The 23,328-nt window shown below is 41.2% G+C and overlaps 1 protein-coding gene across 1 annotated transcript; it reads right to left on the reverse strand.

Annotated features, from left to right (window-relative positions):
* Positions 1-1,907: 1,907 nt before the first annotated feature.
* LOC137527612 (blue-sensitive opsin-like) lies at positions 1,908-23,011 on the reverse strand. Its single transcript, XM_068248240.1, has 5 exons — positions 22,520-23,011; positions 16,272-16,440; positions 7,749-7,914; positions 4,962-5,201; positions 1,908-4,654 (listed from the first exon to the last, which is right to left on the reverse strand). Exons 1-5 carry the CDS (start codon positions 22,905-22,907, stop codon positions 4,529-4,531), a joined length of 1,089 nt encoding a protein of 362 aa, XP_068104341.1. The 5' UTR covers positions 22,908-23,011; the 3' UTR covers positions 1,908-4,528.
* Positions 23,012-23,328: the final 317 nt, after the last annotated feature.

Below are 23,328 nucleotides of genomic sequence, written 5' to 3' on the forward strand. Positions count from 1 at the left end.
CTGCCTCTTTCCCCGCATCACTGTATGTATAAAAAGTAAATGATACAGACTACCAAAATCAGCTTTACAAGGACCGCCCCTGTGTGAGAGTGAGGTGTAAGCAGAGGAAAAGGAATAGCTTGGTAATAATTACCATTGCTCAAAGCAAATATAGAGGTTGCCATCACCACTACAGGACCAATGAAGAGCTAAGGCAGCAACTGGAGGAAGGCCCTATGTGAGCCCCTGTACTTCCTAATGCTATGCCGCTGTATGACTCCCCCTTTTCAAACTTTTAAGTCGTCCTACTCAACTTCTATGCCATAGTCTGTACTATGTACAGGATTGCCATATGCTTTCTCTATTTTATGTACAGTTATTGACCAGTGCTGTGCTTTCTTTCTCTTGTCCTGTTCTACAAATCAGGAACAGTAGTTAAGCTAGAAAGTTCAAGGAAAGGCATATGTGTTATGGTCCATAATTCTCAGTGACACTTTTGACTGTCTTAAAATGTACCCAAGCTCAGGAACTGCGCTACAAATGAACACTATGGGGTTGATTCAAAAAGGTTACTTATTTTTCCCCTTAACTGCAAGGAGTGCTAATGCATGAGATACACAAATAAAGAGATATAATTCATGAGATAAATAGATAAAGAGAGCTAAACCATACGTTATGTCAAATAAGGAGAGCTAAACCATGAGTTACTGGTATGTCAAATAAGGAGCGGTAAACCGTGATTTATGTCAAATAAGGAGAGCTAAACCATGAGCTAAGTTAGATAAGGAGAGGTAAATCATGAGTTAAGTCATTTAAGGAGAGATACATTGTGAGTTAATAAATAAGGGGAGATAATTTAACAGAAAAGCTTTGTGAATCAGGCCCTATGTGTGCAATCGCCAACACAAATACAATATCATTTATTCTTTTAGTTTGCAAGACCAGTGCTTCTGTAAAGTAGATAACACAGCCTAAATATTTGACCTTGCTGTGTTCTTTTAGTGTAAACAAATGTCTGGCAGGGGAGCAAAGCCAGAAATAATACATTTATAATAGCAGCAGCTGTCAAATCTTAATCGCCAGGAAAGCAACCCATGTAACTTCTAGAATTTAGGAAAGATAAGATGGCAGCCCCCATGAAACAAAAACAGCACATTGACCAGCTCTGACAAGAAGGGTGAGAAGACATTGTGGATAATTAATACACTGTTACCGGTATTTATTGATGTATGACGTACTAAGTGGAGAAATGTTAATTCGTGTTCGTTGGGTCATCTCTGAAACATGAAACTGATCCTCAAGACACTGTACCAGGTGGTGCTATGCATTCAGTGATGTGTGGACATGAAGCAAAGGTAAACAATCTGGTCCTTGTCACTTTTACCCAATAACAACCAAAAAGTCTGTATTATATTTACTATTTCAGTCTCTTTCTCCATCTGAGGGAATGTTGAAAGCTCTAGAGAAGCACACTTGCTGTGAAACAAGATGCAACCTTCCTAAAATTTAACAACATTGTTTCTCAACTCCATCCACTTTGGAATATTCATGATGCTTGCTTTTTGGGGGAAATGTGAATTATGGAAAGGCAATGGGAGTGGCTTTCATTGACTGCTACACTTTTCCCTTTCCCATAGTTCCAGTGACCAAAAGGGTAGAACACAAAAAATAAATCAGACTTTTTTTCTGGTGGAGAAGAGACCTACAGATTATGGAAGAGAAGCAGAAGGAGACCAGTGGTACCTTTAAGAGAGAGGTGAGTATAACATTTCCTCCCTGCAGCTAATTTTATTATCACACCCAGAGATCCATTTTAATCTTGTGAATCCGCTAACTGCTTCCTACAGACTCTTCAGCTGGACGGCTCAGTATAATTTAGTTCAGCAACTAACAACAGTGTAAGAAATTGAGGCAGGAGGCAATGAGGGTGACAGATGCATCTGATACATTTATTTAATGAAATGTCTAGAACCCATCACTAAACTACTCCATACAGAGAAAGAATTACAGATACAAGCTTGGAAACCCTGAGGAAGACTATTTACAGTATTGAACATGCATGCGATTACCCTCTTGGGGTCATAGAGAACAGTGCCTTACTTACAGAAACAGGAGGTTTAATGAACATACGGGAGGCAAGAGTATATTGTTAGGCAGATTATTAAAATGCCCCCCAGAGAGAAGATGTCTACATTATACAAAACATAATAAATAATATATAGATGGTAAAATAGCAATGGGTATCCATATGCAGCTGTATGATGATCCAGATCTTAATGTTTCACTCACCTTCACCATACAATCCTTGAACCTATTCAGAGCCAACAGAAATGGAGTAATACACATTGTAAATATCACTCCTCACTAGATACTATACAAATTCCAGCTATTTTTATGAGATGCAGCATGTGCTGGGCCGTTCCCACCCAGAGCTTGAGAACATTCATGAACATTCATAAAGATTGATAAACCCTAACCTGAAATTGATTCATCTTTTAATGTTAGACATATTGGAAATGACTCCATTACTGCATACTACTGCATATTTGTTCCAGGGAAGTGGCACACAAAATGCTGGAGCCATGAGTTAAGCATGGTGAGTGAACGATCAAACTTGAAAAAAACTTCGGAATGACACCCTACCTTTCATTACAGGTGCAATTAACTTACATCTCAAAAGTCCTTGTACTGCCTTTCAGTTACCACTTGCAACACTTTGATCATATAATGGCCAGAAGGGATTTGTGCATAAATTATATTCTTTTAGATATATGGGGCAACATCAGCTAATGCCCCGCTGTATTAACAAAAGCCACGCCGCCCTGTCACACCTAACTAAAAGCCAGCTTCTACACCAGTGGAGAAGCTGGGGCACAGTTAGAGGTAATGGATGGGCCATAGCTACTGTGATTGGAAGTTGGAGGCACAATCACAGCAGGATCCAGGAAGTTGCACAGAATGTAGCCTTACAATGCAGGTAAGTTGATGTTCAATACAATTTAGCATGGAGTCAATTTAGTTTTTCACCTCAAATTTAAAAATAGATGAAATGTGAAGAACCTTTTGGTCTAAAAGACTTGTCCAGGGGCAAGGCTCTGTGCCTCTCACTAATCAGCTGAATAGAATCCAGGTAGCTTGAACTACTCAGCTTCCTTAAGCTGTTAATAAACCGGATTCAAAGCTTTAGAGACCCACCAAATCCATCCTCAGGCCCTGCTGATGGACATCACTCTGCCAAAGAATTAATTTTCCATTCTCTCCTTAAAGGATACCCGAACTGACATGTGACATGATGAGATAGACATGTGTATGTACAGTGCCTAGCCCACAAATAACTATGCTGTGTTCCTTTTTTTTCTTTCTTTGCCTGAAAGAGTTAAATATCAGGTATGTAAGTGGCTGACTCAGTCCTGACTCAGACAGGAAGTGACTACAGTGTGACCCTTACTGATAAGAAGATCTCATCATGTCAGTTTGGGTATCCTTTAAACTGGAATTAAGTTACTATCAAAGAGTAAACGTTCTATTTGAGATCAGAAAACTCAACACTTCCAAAGCCTGTAGTTTAATGTGAATCTCAAATAAAACATATCTTCAAATACATATCAAATAAAATATATCTTCAAATACCAGTCATCTTTGAGTATACCTGCGTCTTGTTTTATGAAATATATATTATGTATATTTATGAAAGAGCTAAAGAGACATTCTGTAAATTCCAGATTTAAAATACACCTTGCCTAGACCCTTATGTTATCCCACAGTCATAACTGGCCATAATCTCTGGTCCATCACAAGTGAATACCTATCTGCTGTCAACCAAACCAGCTCTGCTTGTGCCAATGGTCATAGAAAGAAAAGCTCACAAAAGTTTTGGTCAATAAGAAGGATTATTGTTGTAGTAGGATTGCTTAACTATGGCATAGCAGGCCCAGAGGTGATATAGACGATGCTCATTGGAAGCCAACCCATACCAATGGCACAATATATGCCATATTATCACTCTGTTTGTCCTTTCATCTTTGTAGATCTGAGCCCTTATATTTATTTTATTTTCAATTTAAAATATATGATCACCTGGAGGGTTTTTTTCTGTAATGCAAAAATGTAATGCCCGGTTCAAGTTCCACTACAAAAAATAGGAGACATTTTTGGTAGTGAAAATGAACTAGCCATGGATAAGAAAATATCAAATTCATAAAACCACTCCCCTTACTACACATCACTTTCTGATCTTACATTTATTTTTTGCTTGAAGATACCGCACTGTATTTTACAAAAGAAAACTACGAGCTAAGAGAAATGTTGACATGATATAGCCTCTGAGCAGAAGCCAAAAGACATGAGTCTCATACTACTGAGAGGACAATTAGGTAGGCGATTCCTTATGAAGGTATGGCTACATGGTTGGGTTGATTTAATTCAATTTTTTCAGTTTTTGGGGTAACTGACTGGGGGATCTTGGAAGTTGGCGGTGTAACCTTGAAACCTCTCGGGCACACAGCCGTGGCAGCAGATGTGGTAGAACAGAAGTTGCTTGTTTCTGGAGTTATGCTGGAGCCACCTGACTGGTAGACACTGAGGACACCTGAGTAGACCCAGAGGCAGAAGTGTCTTCATCATCACCCAGAGGATTCTTTCCACAGAAGATAAACTTCAACATGCAGGATCGGAACTGGAAAAAAGATAACATTACTAAATATAAGAACATATTTTTTGGGTTATAACTTACATAAACCAGGAAATATGACCTATTTGTTGCTTCCAACTTTGAATATGCTAACTCAGAACAACTCCATGGTTCTCTAGAATCTGCTGTAGTAAAAAAAGTTGTTGAGGTGTTACTAAAGGCATCCTAAAAGTACCTTAGACAATACATGCCAAACAGGGAAAACAACTTGTCCCACTCTAAATCCAGTGTAAGTTTGCAAAATCAATGGATGTCAAAAATGTAAAACCAGTTGACCACACACAAAACTCACCTGTCTGTTCATGATAATGTAGATAACTGGGTTGTAAACAGTGGATGCTTTTGAAAATACAGATGGGATGGAAGCCATACGCAAGTCAAACACTTCCCCACGGTGAGATACGACCCACAAAGCAAAGGAAGCATAGGGAAGCCAGCAGATCAAGAATCCGACAACCATGACAATCACCATCTTGGTCACTTCCCGCTCAGCTTTCTGTGTGCTGGCTGACTGCTCCTGCTGCTTTGCAACCTATATTGAGCAAGTACTAGAGGTAAGCACAAAATATCGCTGTGCAATACAAAATAATTTATTTCTTTCATATTAGGATATAACCATATTAGGAAAATAAAACATTATAGAATGCTCAGATACAAGTCTATGCAAATTACATAACAAGTTACTTAATTTGTGTAGCTCACGTTATGCATGCAAGGCCTACGTTGCTTGAGTAACAGGCAAGTTTGTTGTTGCAAAACCACTACTGAGTACCAAAATTATCATAAGGCTCCGTTTACACTGGCACAGATGGAAAACGGAGCCGTGTAAAAATGAATCCATGGAACGGATCAGTATTTAACCACTTACTGCACCTACTGCAGTATACAGTATCTACACCCTGGGAAACTTCATCTGAAATCCCAGGGATGTAGATCGTTGTCTTCTGCTGCGGGCGCCTGCCACTCGCTCCCACATGCACTCCCGTGGGAGTACTCGTTGCCACCCATTAGAGGGTTAGATGAATGAATGTGAATGCAGTTTCCATTTATTAATCTAAGTCCCCGTGTCAAGGATCTCCGACATTAATGAGATGCCTGCATTCATTATAACTAGGAAGTATCACGTCCACACATTACTTCCTGTTCACGTACTTATAGTATGATAATAGGAAATAATGTGCAAGGACATCTTGTGCCCAATTAGTAAAAATACACCTAAATATATTTATTATAATAAAAAGACCCACGTTTACATTTAAAGTTAACTCCTTCCCTCCCACACCAAACCCAAATAATTTTTTTGCATAAAAAAACGACAATAATAAAAAAATACTGAATTTTTTTTATATGTATGTCAAGAGGTTATATTACTGTTACTTTTTAATTTATGGGCTTGTAATTAGTGATGGACGCAAAACTGAAAAAATGGACCTTAATTTCCAAATAAAATATTTGCCCCATACACTTTACTAGGGAAATATTTTAAATGCTGCAATAGGCGTGACAAATGGGCAAATAAAATATGTGGGTTTTATCCACAGTAGAACACTTTATTTTAAAATTATAATGGCCGAAAACTGAGAAAGAATGATTTTTTTTTCAATTTTTGTTATTATTCCCATTAAAATGCATTTAGAATAAATTAATTCTTCGCATAATTGGTGGTGAAAAAAACAAGATATAGATCATTTAATTGTCATTAGTAGTGATTAAGTTATTGGCGAAAGAAAGGGAGGAGTGCTGACAGGTGAAAATTGCTCTGGTCCTAAAGGGGAAAAAACCCTCAGTGGTCAAGTGGTTAAAGGCATAAGTTTTCCATCTCCGATACTCCTTTCTTTTAGCGCACTGTAAATGCGACGTATCCGTCGATCCGGAAAAATTACTGCAAATCCAAACTTGAGGTCTGTCCAGCAGATCGTGTGGAACGGATCCCTTCGAACGGACCACGTGAAAGGATCTATAGGTTAGCATTGGATCCATTAGCAGATCCATTCCGCTAATGGACCATTTTTTAGTGCCAATGTGGCCTAGGCCTAATGCAAGGAGGTAGTTACACAAGTTTCTTAACATGTACATGTTCCACGTGCAATAACTATATTTTTTGTAACACAAGCAAGGTAGGTCTTGCATGAGTAATGTGAGTTACGCAAATGCCCAGTTCAGTAAATGTTACCTGTGCTGTCTTTGCCTGTTAACTGTTTACCACGGTTTAGTGAAAATACCCCAATATGTGCAGATTAGCTGAGCTAAATGTGCATGAACTGTTTGTCTGCTGGTAGACCGGCAGCCATAACAATCATGAGCAAATGTTTTGGCTGTCACAAGTCTGATGTCTCTGCAAACCTTTAAATACATGTCATCCACTATGCCACAGGGCCGCACAGTAGATAGCACTCTCGCCTTGCAGCAATGGATCCCTAGTTTGTAATCGCCAGCCAGGGCACTATTGCAAGGAGTTTGTCTGTTCTCCTGGTGTTTGCATAGGTTTTCTCTGGGCACTCCAGTTTCTTCCCACATCCCAAAAACATACAAATAAGTTAATTGGCTTCCCTCTAAATTGACCATAGTCTATGATACATACACTACACGATACATACATAGACATATGACTATGGTAGGGATTAGATTGTGAGCCCCTCTGAGGGACAGTTAGTGACAAGACAATATAATCTGTACAGCGCTGCAGAAGATGTTAGCGCTATATAAATACAAAATGCAGGCAGAGGTTGAGCTGAGAGAGGCTCTGTTTGCTGTGATCAAATAATAATTATCAGCTGTTTCTGAACAGGCAGTGTTGGACTGGGAGCTGGAAAAGCTGAGGAAATGCACTTGCTGGCCAAGCAGTAGTAATCATGTGTTGCTGCTCACAGTAATGACTTGCTGCAGGTTTCTCTTGTGGGTGATAACTCAGGGTTTCTGCTGCTTGGCCAGCAGGTGGATTTCCTCAGTTTTTCCACTTCACAGTCCGACACCATGAACAGGGCTTGAGGATCATAAGCAGATAAGAATCTGTAGCAAAATTTGCTGAAGTTCTTGCAGTTTGTCAGGTTTTCTATACACATTTTACAGTGCCACTTACAGCATGAAGAGTGAGTAGCAGTCTTCCATAGGAAAACACAATGACAGCCAGAGGGAATCCAAAGCAGAAGCAGAAGATGAACATTACATAGGATTCATTATTCCACTTGTTGTTTACTGTGTACCAGTCTGGTCCGCAGGAGCACTGAAGGCCTTCTGGGATGTATCTGCAGAGAGAGCAATAAAAAAACACATGCTGAAGAGGAACACTTGATAAATGTTTCCCTTGAGCTCATATTTATGATCTAAAACTGAACTCTGTGCTAAAATGATGTGAAAGTACAGCTAATTTTCCCAATAAGCATAAGACTATTATCCTTATAGAGTGGTTTGGCCTATGTGAAGTAGAGTATCCCACTCTTCCCTGTCAGGTGAAAAGAAGAAGTGACATAATTTACTCTTTACAGACAAATTTTGGGAGTGGGACAGGGAAATGGGACTCCCGAGGTACCATGGTAGTGGTGGAGGTATAGTAGCATCTGGTTGGTGGTGAGGGAAGAGGGGGGGGGGTGCCTTCAAATATCATTGTCAACCTTACCTTATATCATTGTCAACATTACCAGCCCAAGAGGTGTGGAAAAACTTCCTCCAGTGATGGAATTCTCCAGTCTACTTCCCATCTTCTTTCAGTAAATTACGTCACTTATTGTTTACAATTGACAGCGGTAATGTGTGTGTAATAAGCCACCAATGCCAGATCTCTCTATCAGTACTGCCTAGCTAGGTAGGAGCAGATTTCTGCATAGGCCATACAGACTGTGGCCTAGCTTGCTTGCTGACCAAGGAGAGTGGTTGGAAATGGAAGATTGCTGCTGCATATGGAAAACCAGAATGCAAAGGAAAGAGAAGGCCACAAATGGAAGGCTGCACATAGAAGAGCTGAATGATGTTTAACCTCCTTGGCGGTATGGACGAGCTCAGCTCGTCCATGACCGCTGGAGAGCGCCACTCAGGCCCCGCTGGGCTGATTTTCACATGTTTTTTTAAAAACACGCAGCAAGCACTTTGCTTGCTGTGTGTTGGTCCAGATCGCTGGCTATCCGCCGCGTAGCTGCCCCCCGCCGAGACCCCTGCGCAGCGTGGCCAATCAGTGCAGGCAGCGCTGAGGGGTGGATCGGGACTCCGTCTGACATCACGACGTTCACGACATCGATGACGTCATTGCGATCGTCGTCATGGCGACGGGGGAAGCCCTTAAGGAAATCCTGTTCAGAACGTGATTTCCTTACGTGGGTACGTGCCGGCGGCGATCGAAGCTACGCGCCGGACTCCGCAGGGAGGGGGGCATCATGTAGCTAGTGCTAGGCTAGCTACATGATTTTAAAAAATTTTTAAAACTGCTGCGCCACCACCCTGGCGCAGGTAATAGAGCGCCGGGGTGGTTAAAGAAGATGGCTACATTTCTGCATAGGGATGTAGGGAGATGCTGCACATAGGGTTTGCACATGGAAAAGAGGACAGTATATATCAGTGGAAGAAATGGGGTTGCAGTAGCACTGAATGTGCAGGAGGTTGCTCTACATAGACAAAGGGATAGGTAATGGGGAGGGGAAGGGAGGAGTGTGCTTTGAGTGGATGTTCTGCTTGGAATAAAAGGCTGCACATGATGGGCTGATCATGAAATAAAAACAGGCTACCCGGGGGAGAGGGAAGGTGGCACAAGAAAGTTGGAAAAAAAGTCTCATTTAATTATTTGATGTACTGTTTTTTGAAGGACAGACAATTTACATACATTCTTAATAAAACTATCACTTATATTGAGTGACAGGTTAATTATACATATATTCTTGTTCACTAGGGATGATCACAGATTGTTCCGAGTTGATGCACATTTATGCAAATTTTTATGCAAATGTATGCAGCTTGAAAATGGACCAATCAATTTAACCACTTGCTGACCGCCCACTGTACATTGGCGGTGGCAAAGTGGCAGCCCCAGGACCACGTAACGCAGATTGGCGTCGGGTCCTGGGACACTGTGTTGCCGGGGATCACGCGTTTCCGCCGGCAATAGGCTCCGCCCGCAACAACAACCCGCAGGCCGATCGGAAGCGCCGGCGGGTTGTTAACCCCATGATCGCCGCATACAAAGTGTATAATACACTTTGTAATGTATACAAAGTGTATTATACAGGCTGCCTCCTGCCCTGGTGGTCCCAGTGTCCGAGGGACCACCAGGACAGGCTGCAGCCACCCTAGTCTGCACCAAACACACTGATCCTGCCCGCCCTTCCCTCTGATCACCCACAGCACCCCTCAGACCCCCCCCCCTGCCCACCTCCCAGACCACTGTTTACACCCAATCACCCCCCTAATCACCCATCAATCACTCCCTGTCACTATCTGTCAACGCTATTTTTTTATTTATTCCCTAAACTGCCCCCTGGGGACTCCTGATCACCCCCCACCCCTCAGATTCTCCCCAGACCCCCCCCCCCCCCCCGACACATCCCCCCTGTGTACTGTATGCATCTATCCCCCTGTAATAACCCACTGATCACCTGTCAATCACCCATCAGTCACCCCCTGTCACTGCCACCCATCAATCAGCCCCTAACCTGCCCCTAGCGGGCAATCTGATCACCCACCCACACCATCAGATCGCCCGCAAACCCGCCATCAGATCACCTCCCAAGTGCATCTGTTCTCTCCTCTAAACACCCACTAATTACCCATCAATCACCCCCTATCACCACCTGTCACTGTTACCCATCAGATTAGACCCTAATCTGCCCCTTGCGGGCACCCAATCAACCACCCACACGCTCAGATTGCCCTCAGACCCCCCCTTATCAATTCGCCAGTGCATTATTTACATCTGTTCTTCGCTGTAATAACCCACTGATCACCTGTCAATCACCCCCTGTCACCCCCTGTCACTGCCACCCATCAATCAGCCCCTAACCTGCCCCTTGCAGGCAATCTGATCACCCACCCACACCATCAGATCGCCCGCAAACCCGCCGGCAGATCACCTCCCAAGTGCATTGTTTACATCTGTTCTCTCCTCTAAACACCAACTAATTACCCATCAATCACCCCCTATCACCACCTGTCACTGTTACCCATCAGATTAGACCCTAATGTGCCCCTTGCGGGCACCCAATCAACCGCCCACACGCTCAGATTGCCCTCAGAACCCTCCCCCCTTATTAATTCGCCGGTGCATTATTTAAATCTGTTCTTCCCTGTAATAACCCACTGATCACCTGTCAATCACCCATCAATCACCCCCTGTCACTGCCACCCATCAACCAGCCCCTAACCTACCTCTTGCGGGCAATCTGATCACCCACCCACAGCCTCAGATCACCCGCAAACCCGCCGTCAGATCTCCTCCCAAGTGCATTGTTTACATCTGTTCTCTCCTCTAAACACCCACTAATTACCCATCAATCACCCCCTGTCACCACCTGTCACTGCTACCCATCAGATCAGACCCCTATCTGCCCCTAGGGCACCCAATCACCCGCTCACACCCTCAGAACGCCCTCAGACCCCAGCCCTGATAACCTTGCCAGTGCATTGCTTGCATCTATTCCCCCCTCTAATCACACCTTGAGACACCCATCAATCACCTCCTGTCACCACCTGTCACCCCCTAGCACACCTACTCATCAGATCAGGCCCTAATTTGCCCCATGTGGGCTCATGATCACTCGGCCAAACCCTCAGATCCCCCTTCCGACCACCTCCCCAGTGCAGTGATTGCATCTATTTTCCCCTCTAATCACCCCCTGAGACACCCATCCATCACCTCCTGTCACCCCCCTAGCACTCCTATCCATCAGATCAGGCCCAATACAACCTGTCATCTAAGAGGCCACCCTGCTTATGACCGGTTCCACAAAATTTGCCCCCTCATAGACCACGTCATCAAAATTTGCAGATGCTTATACCCCTGAACAGTCATTTTGAGGCATTTGGTTTCCAGACTACTTCTCACGGTTTTGGGCCCCTAAAATGCCAGGGCAGTATAGGAACCCCACAAGTGACCCCATTTTAGAAAAAAAGACACCCCAAGGTATTCCGTTAGGTGTATGACGAGTTCATAGAAGATTTTATTTTTTGTCAAAAGTTAGCGGAAATTGATTTTTTTTTTTCACAAAGTGTCATTTTCCACTAACTTGTGACAACAAATAAAATCTTCTATGAACTCACCATACACCTAACGGAATACCTTGGGGTGTCTTCTTTCTAAAATGTGGTCACTTGTGGGGTTCCTATACTGCCCTGGCATTTTAGGGGCCCTAAACCGTAAATAGTCTAGAAACCAAATGCCTCAAAATGACCTGTGAATAGGACGTTGGGCCCCTTAGCGCACCTAGACTGCAAAAAAAGTGTCACACATGTGGTATCTCCGTACTCAGGAGAAGTAGTATAATGTGTTTTGGGGTGTATTTTTACACATACCCATGCTGGGTGGGAGAAATATCTCTGTAAATAGACAATTGTGTGTAAAAAAAAATCAAAAAATTGTCATTTACAGAGATATTTCTCCCACCTAGCATGGGTATGTGTAAAAATACACCCCAAAACACATTACACTACTTCTCCTGAGTACGGCGATACCAAATGTGTGACACTTTTTTGCAGTCTAGGTGCGCTAAGGGGCCCAACGTCCTATTCACAGGTCATTTTGAGGCATTTGCTTTCCAGACTACTCCTCACGTTTAGGGCCCCTAAAATGCCAGGGCAGTATAGGAACCCCACAAGTGACCCCATTTTAGAAAGAAGACACCCCAAGGTATTCCGTTAGTAGTATGGTGAGTTCATAGAAGTTTTATTTTTTTTGTCACAAGTTAGTGGAAAATGACACTTTGTGGAAAAAAAAATCAATTTCTGCTAACTTGTGACAAAAAATAAAATCTTCTATAAACTCTCCATACTAGTAATGGAATACCTTGGGGTGTCTTCTTTCTAAAATATGGTCACTTATGGGGTTCCTATACTGCCCTGGCATTTTAGGGGCCCAAAACCGGGAGGAGTAGTCTAGAAACCAAATGCCTCAAAATGACCTGTGAAATCCTAAAGGTACTCATAGGATGTTGGGCCCCTTAGCGCAGTTGGGGTGCAAAAAAGTGCCACACATGTGGTATCACCATACTCAGGAGAAGTAGTATAATGTGTTTTGTGGTGTATTTTTACACATACCCATGCTGGGTGGGAGAAATATCTCTGTAAATAGACAATTGTGTGTAAAAAAATCAAAAAATTGTCATTTACAGAGATATTTCTCCCACCCAGCATGGGTATATGTAAAAATACATCACAAAACACATTATACTACTTCTCCTGAGTACGGTGGTACCACATGTGTGGCACTTTTTTGCACCCTAACTGCGCTAAGGGCCCCAAAGTTCAATGAGTACCTTTAGGATTTCACAGGTCATTTTGAGAAATTTGGTTTCAAGACTACTCCTCACGGTTTTGGGCCCCTAAAATGCCAGGGCAGTATAGGAACCCTACAAGTGACCCCATTTTAGAAAGAAGACACCCCAAGGTATTCCGTTAGGGGTATAGTGAGTTCATAGAAGATTTTATTTTTTGTCACAAGTTAGCGGAAATTGATTTTAATAGTTTTTTTTTCACAAAGTGTCAATTTCCGCTAATTTGTGACAAAAAAAAAATCTTCTATGAACTCACCATACTCCTAACAGTATACCTTGTGGTGTTGTCTTTCTAAAATGGGGTCACTTGTTGGGGTTCCTAAACTGCCCTGGCATTTTAGGGGCCCTAAACCGTGAGGCATAGTCTTGAAACCAAATGTCTCAAAACGACCTGTGAAATCCTAAAGGTACTCATTGGACTTTGGGCCCCTTAGCGCAGTTAGGGTGCAAAAAAGTTCCACACATGTGGTATCGCTGTACTCAGGAGAAGTAGTATAATGTGTTTTGGGGTGTATTTTTACACATACCCATGCTGGGTGGGAGAAATCTCTCTGTAAATGTGTGTAAAAAAAATCAAAACATTGTCATTTACAGAGATATTTCTCCCACCCAGCATGGGTATGGGTAAAAATACACCCCAAAACACATTATACTACTTCTCCTGAGTACGGCAATACCACATGTGTGGCACTATTTTGCAGCCTAACTGCGCTAAGGGGCCCAAAGTCCAATGAGCACCTTTAGGCTTTTCAGGGGTGCTTATAATTTAGCACCCCCCAAAATGCCAGGACATTAAACACACCCCACAAATGACCCCATTTTGGAAAGTAGACACTTCAAGGTATTCAGAGAGGGGCATGGTGAGTCCGTGGCAGATTTCATTTTTTTTTTTTTTTTGGTCACAAGAAATGGAAACTTTTTTTTTGTCTCAAAGTGTCATTTTCCGCTAACTTGTGACAAAAAATAAAATCTTCTATGAACGCACCATGGCCCTCATGGAATACTTTGGGATGTCTTCTTTCCAAAATGGGGTCATTTGGGGGGTATTTATACTATCCTGGAATTTTAGCACCTCATGAAACATGACAGGTGGTCAGAAAAGTCAGAGATGCTTCAAAATGGGAACATTCACTTTTTGCACCATAGTTTGTAAACGCTATAACTTTTACCCAAACCAATAAATATACACTGAATGGTTGTTTTTTTTTAGGTAGGTTGTATGACCGAGCAATAAACCGTTAAAGCTGCAGTGGTCTGAATGGAAAAAAAGGCTCTGGTCCTTAAGGGGTTTTATGACTGCAGTCCTTAAGTGGTTAAACCCAGGTTTAAATTGATTGGTCCTTTTTCAAGATGCATATATTTGCATAAAAAATGCATAATTTCAGAACAATTGGCATCTCATTGATCATGATTATCCCTATTGTTTACTATATTCCTAAACCCCTATAGATGTACCCAGTGACATAGAAACAGTGGTTTCAGAAGTTGCAACCACAATGAGTCACTTGCTCCAGGGGACCTGCCTAGGACCTTCCATTAGCCACTGCATTGGCTCCTCATTGGTGCAATGATCACCACTATGGGCTTGATTCACAAAGCGGTGCTAACCTACTTAGCACGTCTATAGTCTTTAGACCTGCTAACCAGGGTGCTAAGTAGGTTAGCACCGGATTTTTCAATCAGATCGCGCGCTAAGTACCGCGCGCAAAGTGTTGCGTGCACTAAGTCCCATAGGCTTTAATGGGCACTTCGCGTGGAGTGCCCTGCGCTCTGTGCAGTGCGCGTGCAAAACTTTGTGCGCATAACTTTACGCGCAATGCGTTTCACGTGCAAATTTAGACGTGCTAAGGGGCTTTTCACAGGCGTGCTAACAGTTAGAACCTCTTTGTGAATCAAGCCCAATGTGTGCTTTATATTCCCACTCCATGTGCAGGCATGTCTCACCACTATAGTCCTTGGAAAGCCAATTCTGAAGGAAGGAAGTAAACTGCAGACGGGTACCAGCATAAAATTCTGATAGTAATCCCCAGTGTACAACCTGGGACCCAAGGCTCCATAGCCACATCACTGCTGTCACCTTTTAAAAGCCTCTATAAAACCACTAAGCACTAGCTCAAAAAGTAGCAACATCCCAGTGAGTATCATACTGTGTATCTGCAAACTAGATCTGCCTTCACCTGTTATCATTGTTATGTAGATCCTCTGCTGTGGGTACAGCCTATGTTGGAAGCATGTGCAATACATGGGAAAGGGAAGTACAATTTACTTGATATACTGTATGTCCTCCCTCCATATGATGTAGGAGGTGCCCCAATTGTCATACAATATATAGTGAATGGAGGTAAGTAATAGGAAAGGTTTTTATTGTTAGACACCAATAAAAAAACAACATATTTCATGTTTTTTTGAGAAATAGTGCATTTTCTACCTAGCTTTTTCCTTTAGAGCCTGTTTCCACTAGAGCGAATCTGCAGGCGTTTTCTGCATGCAGATTCACATTGCCAATAATAGTCAATGGGCCTGTTTCCACTTGTCAGGAAATCTGTGTGGTGGACAGTGGACTGTGCAGAAAAAAATCTGCACAGCAGAGCCATCAGAATTCGCAACCTGCAAGGCTAGTGTGCGATTCACATGTAATGTATTTAATAGGAAATTTGCATGCATTTTTGTGTAAAATCAATGTAAAAGCACACAGACACTGACATGGTTAAAATCGCATACTTACAAAAATACACAAAAACGCATGCCAATTTGCATGAAAATTTGCATACAAATGCATACAAATTCGCATCCGTTTTCCGCAAAGAAATCACACTACACTAGTAGAAACGGACCCTTAAAATGCATTGAAAATAAAGTAATTACAGAAAACAACTATTACCTCCAAAAGCAGCATCTGTGGTGAAAAAACAAGCTATAGATCATTTAGGTGTGATATGCAGTGAAAAAGTTATTGCTGATCGAATGACAGCAACATTGACAGGTGAAAATTGTTGTTGGCGGGGAGGGAAAAACTGCCTTTGGTGTGAAGCAGAGCCCACAAACAATAATAATGGTAAACATTTGCATTTGAATCATTCAGATTAATTCAAGATGAAGGTAGAGGCAATGACAATAGTTATAAGGTAACGCACCTGCTCCAGCCCACCAGAGGAGGAGCGGAAGCCACAAATCCAATTATCCAGGTGAAGATACATCCCATCATGGCGTGACTTTCTCTGAAGGTGAAGCTGCCCATAGGTTTACAGATGACCAAGAACCTTTCAAAGGCCACAACAGCCAGTGACCACAAACTGACCATACCTAAGAGAAGGATTCACAAAAGAAAAGAAATTAACAAAAAAATTACATCGTTTTGGAATATGAATACAAGCATCTTACTGATGAGATTGTTATCCTCCTGGAACATTAAATAATATCAAAGTGGAATGCTAGTCAAAATTTTCCCAGCGCTCAAATAGATTAGCAACATAACTTCTAAAAACAAAATCAAACTTAAAAACAGTGTCTAGAAAGGAGTTAATTGTTTTACTTTCATTTTCTTACTGAGCTGTAAATCTGCCAATTGTTCTTTTATCTTTGAATATAGGAGATATGACTTAAGAGACCTTCTGTGTGCAAGCTATAAATCTGATACTGTATCATTGGTGTGGGAACACCGCTCACCCCTTCAAAATAACAGCAATAGTACAGTGCTGGATCCCTAAAGCCAAAAAAGCAAATGGATCCGCACTTGTAGAAATGGGCAAATAATATTTATTAATGGATGTATCCAGATAAAACCAGGCACAACCAGCCAAAACAATAAGATGGAATATTTCAGACCTACTGGTCCTTACTCATAGCTATGAGGAAATAAAGATTATTTGCACATTTCTACAAGTGTGCATCCGTTTACTGTTTTTGGCAGTTGGAAAAATAGCAGGTCATCTGAAAAAAAGCAGTGTGGTGCTTACAGAACGAACTGGATATTATACTATTATGTAGCCCCCAGTATTGCTGCACTTTAATCTAGGGGAAGTTGTGATTTTAACAAAGGTGACATTTCTTTGGGTTAAAGTTTGCAATTTATATACACACACACACACACACACACACAGCTTCGCTTAGCTAACTTAGAGGAAAGCAAAAAGTAAGCTTTCGTCTGATAAGCCTTCACTTTGTCTGAAAAAAGCTTACATATACACTCGCAAATAAGGCGACCCATGTATAAGCCAAGGTACCCACTCTTCCCTCAGAAACCATGAAAAAGTGATTGACTCGCGTATAAGCCCCCTTCCAAATATAGCCCCCTCCACAGTAGCCAGATGTTCCCCCAGTGCAAGTCAGCCCCCCTCCCCATAGCCAGATGTGCCCCAGGATCATACAGCTGTGTCTCAAGAAGTCATACTAGATATGAGACATAGTGATTGCCACCTAGGAAGATTCCACGATCATTGCACCGCTGACACATTGCTTGCAAGCTCCGCTCCTCAAGCCAGGGGACACAGGTATTCTTGAGCAGTGCACTCTGCACACCATGTTGCAGGGGATGTGAGGTACGGACACAGCAGGGAGCCAGCTGGCAAGAGCAGGATCACTAGTGCACAATCCTTACACTCCTCTGCAAATAACAAAACCTGGTCCACCATCTGTTTTGCTCCACTGACTCGCATACAAGCCGAGAGGTTAACTTTTCAGCAATTTTTTTATGTTGAAAAAGGCTTATATGTGAGTATATACAGTATTAGCCAAAAGCTTACTTTTTGTTTTCCACTAAGTTATCCAATAAATTTGGACAGTTGAAATCCACTGTCTTTGCAGCTTCTGCTGTGCTAAGAAAGATAATTAATTTCTCACAGACAAAACCCAGCATTGTTCCTCAGGGTTACTGTATAATCTTTCGGATCTGTCAATCAAGCTGTTTCTTTAATTATCTCTCAGACTAATTTTCATGCATTAATCAGTATGCTGACCAAAGAAGTATGAGAATAAAATTCAAAAGTTGTATGGATGATAACTTTTTAAGGACGAACATTAAAAAAAAAAAATGTAATGGCACAAATGATAGTTGCTTCTGCAAATGTTTTTATTTTTTTTATTCTTACTATATATTACATGTTTATATATGATCTAAAGTCTAATCTATTTAAGACGTGATTGTGTGTTGGCTTGTTTGAGAGACTTGTCTGTTTTTTTATTTCCATCCATGCCCCTATTGAAGTGATTTCCTAGCATGCCTTGCACCAGAGTTAAGCAACTACTATTGTATTATATAGAACTTACACATTTTTCACAGTACAGTTATAAATTACACTGAACAAAGCATGTCACTAAATGTCTCTCAGAAGGAGCTCACAATCTAACATCCAGAGCAAACTGTGATTCTCTTTTGCATTAAAGTGTACCTAAACTGATACGTAACATAATGAGATAAGCATGGATACATAAAGTTCTAATCCTACTATGAACTTGTCCAAGGTCCCTTTTTGTTTATTTTTGCTTTTATTGCAAGGGTTAAGTAAACCAGTGCATTTATCTACACAAATGAGACAGTGGAACAGCAGTTTCAGAAATGGCTTTCCTGAAAAGTAGACCGAAGTCAAAACATTTCTATTTGGCTGAGAAAACACTGCTGATAACAGGACAGGGGAGATCACAGACAGTTCAAGAGTCTATTGTTTATTTTTGTTTTCCAACTTAATGGAGCAGATTTTAGGTCACACTGACAGACCTTAAATTAAACATAAAACACAAGACTGTGGGAAGGTTCTATTTACCATTAAAGTGGACACAAATTAAAAATACAAGATTTCAGAAATAAAATCTATTTTCTAAATTATAATGATAAATAGCAGACTTTTTTCAGCTGCATGATGACAAATATAAAATATTTTACTTTTATTGGAGGAACCCCTCCCTTCCTTTCATATTACCGGGATTTTTCCGGCAAACTGGTGGAGCAGATAAAAAACAAAGCAAAACACAGGCTGCTACTGATGATGTTACAGGGGAGATGATCTCAGCTTGTGTGAGATTTCACATACACAATGCCCCTGTGAGGGAGGGTAGATGATGACAAACACACCCATGACCTAAAACCTCCTACTAAGCTCAGAAGTAATGGCTGCCACCTGTATAACCCTAGTTATGAAAAGAGAAGGGTGAAAAGCATGCACTGAAATGCTCATAGGCTTAAAGGAGTGTTTATTTATCTTTGTATGTGTCAGAGTGGTGCAACTAAATATTTTGAATTAAAAAAATGTTTGGTTTGGGTCCGCTTTAATGCTACACATACAATTAATTATACTATAAAATTATTTTAATTTTAGGTTTGCTTTAAACCTTTACGCCTAAAGTATCTACACCATACTGTTTCATACTATCTATTGGATAGTAATGATGGTTCTCATATAATGTATTTTTGAATCAGTAACTTCACTGTTTTGCGACCTCTATTTACTGGCTCCTTTACTATAAGGTGAAATATTAAATTAAATATGACAGTCCATGTAAACAAATGCTCACATTATTCTTTCCAGCCGTGGTAACACTACCATTTGTACTCGGTTAGGAGCACAGCTGCTAGGAACCAGAAATGTACATCTCGCTGCATTAGTAATTAGCTGCACTTTGCTGCCAGTCAGTCAGTTGTTTCCAGATGAGTACTGAGAAAGTGAGTAACAAACCTTGAGACTCCTATCTACCAGTCTTTTGTTAGAAGCCCTAGGAAATGCTTCAGTCTCAAATCATAAAGCATTACCGCATTCGATAATGCAGAAAACAGCTGACTTTACCAAGCACTTAGGAAAATGTCAATTCATAAAGGCTGTTACCGTATGAAAAGCTGAATTACAGAGCAGTGAGGTGAATTACTGACTTGTGCGGTAAATATCTCAACAAATGTCAGTAAATGTCAATTCATAAAAACTAGAACATGCGGTAAAGCCCAGGAAAATTACCAGCAGCTTTGATGGAGTAAACAGTGTGAGTCTGTGCGAGACTGTGCTGGGAGCTGTGAATCTGAAGCAGAAGCAGAGACAGCTATGACTGACAGGAGCAGGGAGCCAATAGAAACAGCCCCTGTCTCCTGCAAGTCCCACCGATCGGATGTTGATAGGACCTGCAGGCTTCTCAGGAGTGACAAACTTTTCTACCCCCCAGGCAGAGAGCAGAGAGAATGGAACAAAACAGTTTTCCCCTGAAGCCCTTCGGCTGTTTAACCTATTAGGTTCCTGTTTGAAGATGCGGAGGAACTAGTGGGAAAATCACCTATGCAGGGCATGTGTAAAGTCTCTTGGGGTTCATTTAAGCTGTGGCACCTTACTCCACACTGCTCTGCTGTGTTATCGAACTGGTTTTTGTCAATGGGCTTCAGTGAATTACCAAATTTCTACTGCACCTGTGAAAATATTTATGAATTAGGACCCAAAAGTCTAAAATACCGAATGCACAGCCCTTTATGAATTAAGGCCTTTGAAGCTAAAAAAATGTTTGCAAGTAATCACTGCAATATGTAGAGCAAAAATGAAAACAATGAAAACAGTCACTTATTCTCAACAAAAAAAGGAATCTACCTTTAAAATGTAACTTAGCTCTGTGTGTCTTTAATACATAGAAGGTCTTTGATGTTCTCCTCTGGATCATAATTAGCTAGGTTTGCTTATTTTGTCTCTGTGAAGTAACATTCCTCAGATATATTCCCCCTTACTGCCTGCCAATTTGCTGACAGTCAACATACAGGAAGTAGAAATATCTCAGGAATGGGATTTCCTGTCAACTTACATAGTAAACATTTTATCTCAAGGAATCTGGGAAGTAGAAAGTAGCCATTAGAAATGTCACATGTAGTCAATGTCAATTCATTTCATTAACTTGTAGAAGGCAAAATGGTGGCTCTAATTTCAAAGACACAATGCATTCTGCTTTGTGCTAAGAATCCTTGATGCAAATTTGAGTTTTATGCAGCTTTGGACTGACTTAATAAAAAAAAAATAGTAACTGCATTTTATTGGTTCAATTTATTTAATTCAGACTGTTTTGAAGTTCTAATGCAGTCTGTTCAGAGGTTATAAGTAAGGAGAGCAAACCGGCAATTTACAATGAAGGAAGGAGAATGAAACAGTTCATTTAAAAGGAGATGGGAACATTTCAGTAGCACTTTATTCAAACAGGGATCAGCACGCTGTAGCTAGTTTACTATTAGTGTAGGCACAACGTAACAGCATACACTTTATATATTGGAATAAGTGAACATTATTAAATAGAGCTAAAGGCAATAATGCACACATAATGCACAAATGATCAAAGCCCCAATTAAACCACACTTTTAAGTGGACCTCCGCTGTTTATTCCAAAGTGAAAAATGCAACATACTGTGGCTATCATCACACTGCTTTTCACTTTTCTCTGAAATAGGCTGGCTCAATGGCACATGTAGAAGCAGAGTACCCCTCAGGCCACCCTATGAGGCACCTCCTTCCCACAGATGGCACAATCTATTAGCAGTCTTTGCAAAGGTAGAAAACTGCCATGGCAGTTTTTTTCAGAAAGGGGACATGAGTAACAAAAAATGAATATTAAGGCACAATTGGTCAGTTGTTAGACTTTTTTTTCCCCTACTACTCTATTATAATTTCATCTTCCCATGCTAATAGTGTGGGTTTTATTTTTACACTGGGGTTCCACTTAAAATATAAGTACACTAACACTTAGAATTAAATGTATTATTTGTATCGTTAGAAAAATATTGATTGCAAGCTCTCAGCATGCTATTTGAATAAATCAGGGAGGGAGGAAAGAGACCCGCTGCATAGTTAATGCTGCCAGAGATTATAGTGCTATATTTAACAACAGAATTGTGCTCTCTATATTAGAAATTGACTATCATTGTTAAAACAGCAGTAGGCATAAAACACCTTTTAAATGTTAATGTAAACTTCGGTAATGATAAGCAGTCCTTTCACAGCTACACATCTGCTTTACCAGTCTTCCAAAGTAAATTATTAGTAAAAAAAACAAAACAAACAAAATAACTAAACAAGCACTGCAAACCTCAGCTTTACTACTATCAGGTATAATTAAGGGCAGGGATGGACCAGCCTAGAACTCACGGAGAAGCATGTGATCAGTTGATAAATTTGTAAGGCTCTGATTTGCTGGTTATGGTCATGCGTTAAACCAGAAAGCCATAACAGTAAATCAGAACCTTTCAGATTTATCAGCTGATCAAACTGACATGCTTCTCCGTGGGGCCATCCCTAATTAAGGTGACAACTTTATGTAACATATTGTGGAGATCTACACTAATATGAATCAGTTATTCTCCTACTACACAAAGTATTTAATGTATATATCCAGTGCAGAGGTAGATGTAAAGAATAAATAAAAAATACATACTTACCCCCTAGTGTTGCTGCAAATCCTTCTATCTTGCATGCCAAAGGGCCCCATGCAAAGTACATTTGAGAGAAGCTGTAGAAGGCAGTGACGGAGCCAATGCAGATTACTACAAGGTTGGCAATAGCCAAGTTTACCAGGATGTAGTTAAGGTGGGAGCGCAGTTTCTTGTACTTGGCAGTGCAGACGATGGTTAGAATGTTCAGGGGAAAGCCAAAGATGATGGTAAATAACATGAAGGCTGACATGCTCATGAACATGCCCGGGGTCCCCAGATGTGTCTGGGGTACCAAGAATGGGCTAAGAGAAGTAATGTTGGTTGTTTCCAGAGGAATGGGGATGAAGAAATCATCCGGCATCTCCAGCCTCATATCTGGGCGGCCTTTGTTCATTTTGGAACTTAGGGGGGTTAACTAAACAGGTGAAGAGAAGTTGACTACAAGCAACCCTCCGAGCTGCAACCGCTGATGGTCCACTGGTGCAGGCAGAGGACCTCTCCCCTATAGAACAATGGAACTGTCATGCAAGAGGGTCTTTTATAGTCAGGTAAGGAAGAAAAGGTCTGGCATGGGTCCCAAAGTTCCTCTCCCGCATAATCTTATTGGACAATAAAAAAGCTGAGCTTAGTGATTTATCAAGCTGCTATGGCGGACTTGCTAGGGAAGGTGGTAAGGGATAATCTTCAAGACAATCTCCTTTAAAGCCACCTAATCACAGGCGGACAGCTTTAATCTATCAGTTTAAGATACTTATCTCATACGCTCACACACCTGTAGATACCTATATAGCTTACTGAACAAATGAGCTGCATAA

The sequence above is a fragment of the Hyperolius riggenbachi genome, chromosome 8 (assembly GCF_040937935.1).
Source record: "Hyperolius riggenbachi isolate aHypRig1 chromosome 8, aHypRig1.pri, whole genome shotgun sequence".
Taxonomy (NCBI): domain Eukaryota; kingdom Metazoa; phylum Chordata; class Amphibia; order Anura; family Hyperoliidae; genus Hyperolius; species Hyperolius riggenbachi.

Bases quoted from the DNA above. Each gene is read 5' to 3' on its own strand.
- LOC137527612 (XM_068248240.1), bottom strand. From the start codon at position 22,907: ATGAACAAAGGCCGCCCAGATATGAGGCTGGAGATGCCGGATGATTTC. The intron at 16,441-22,519 runs GTAAGTATGTAT...TCCTTCTCTTAG, and splicing joins ATTTGCAGCAACACTAGGGG to GTATGGTCAGTTTGTGGTCA. The intron at 5,202-7,748 runs GTAAGTGGCACT...TGCTCAATATAG, and splicing joins TGCTACTCACTCTTCATGCT to GTTGCAAAGCAGCAGGAGCA.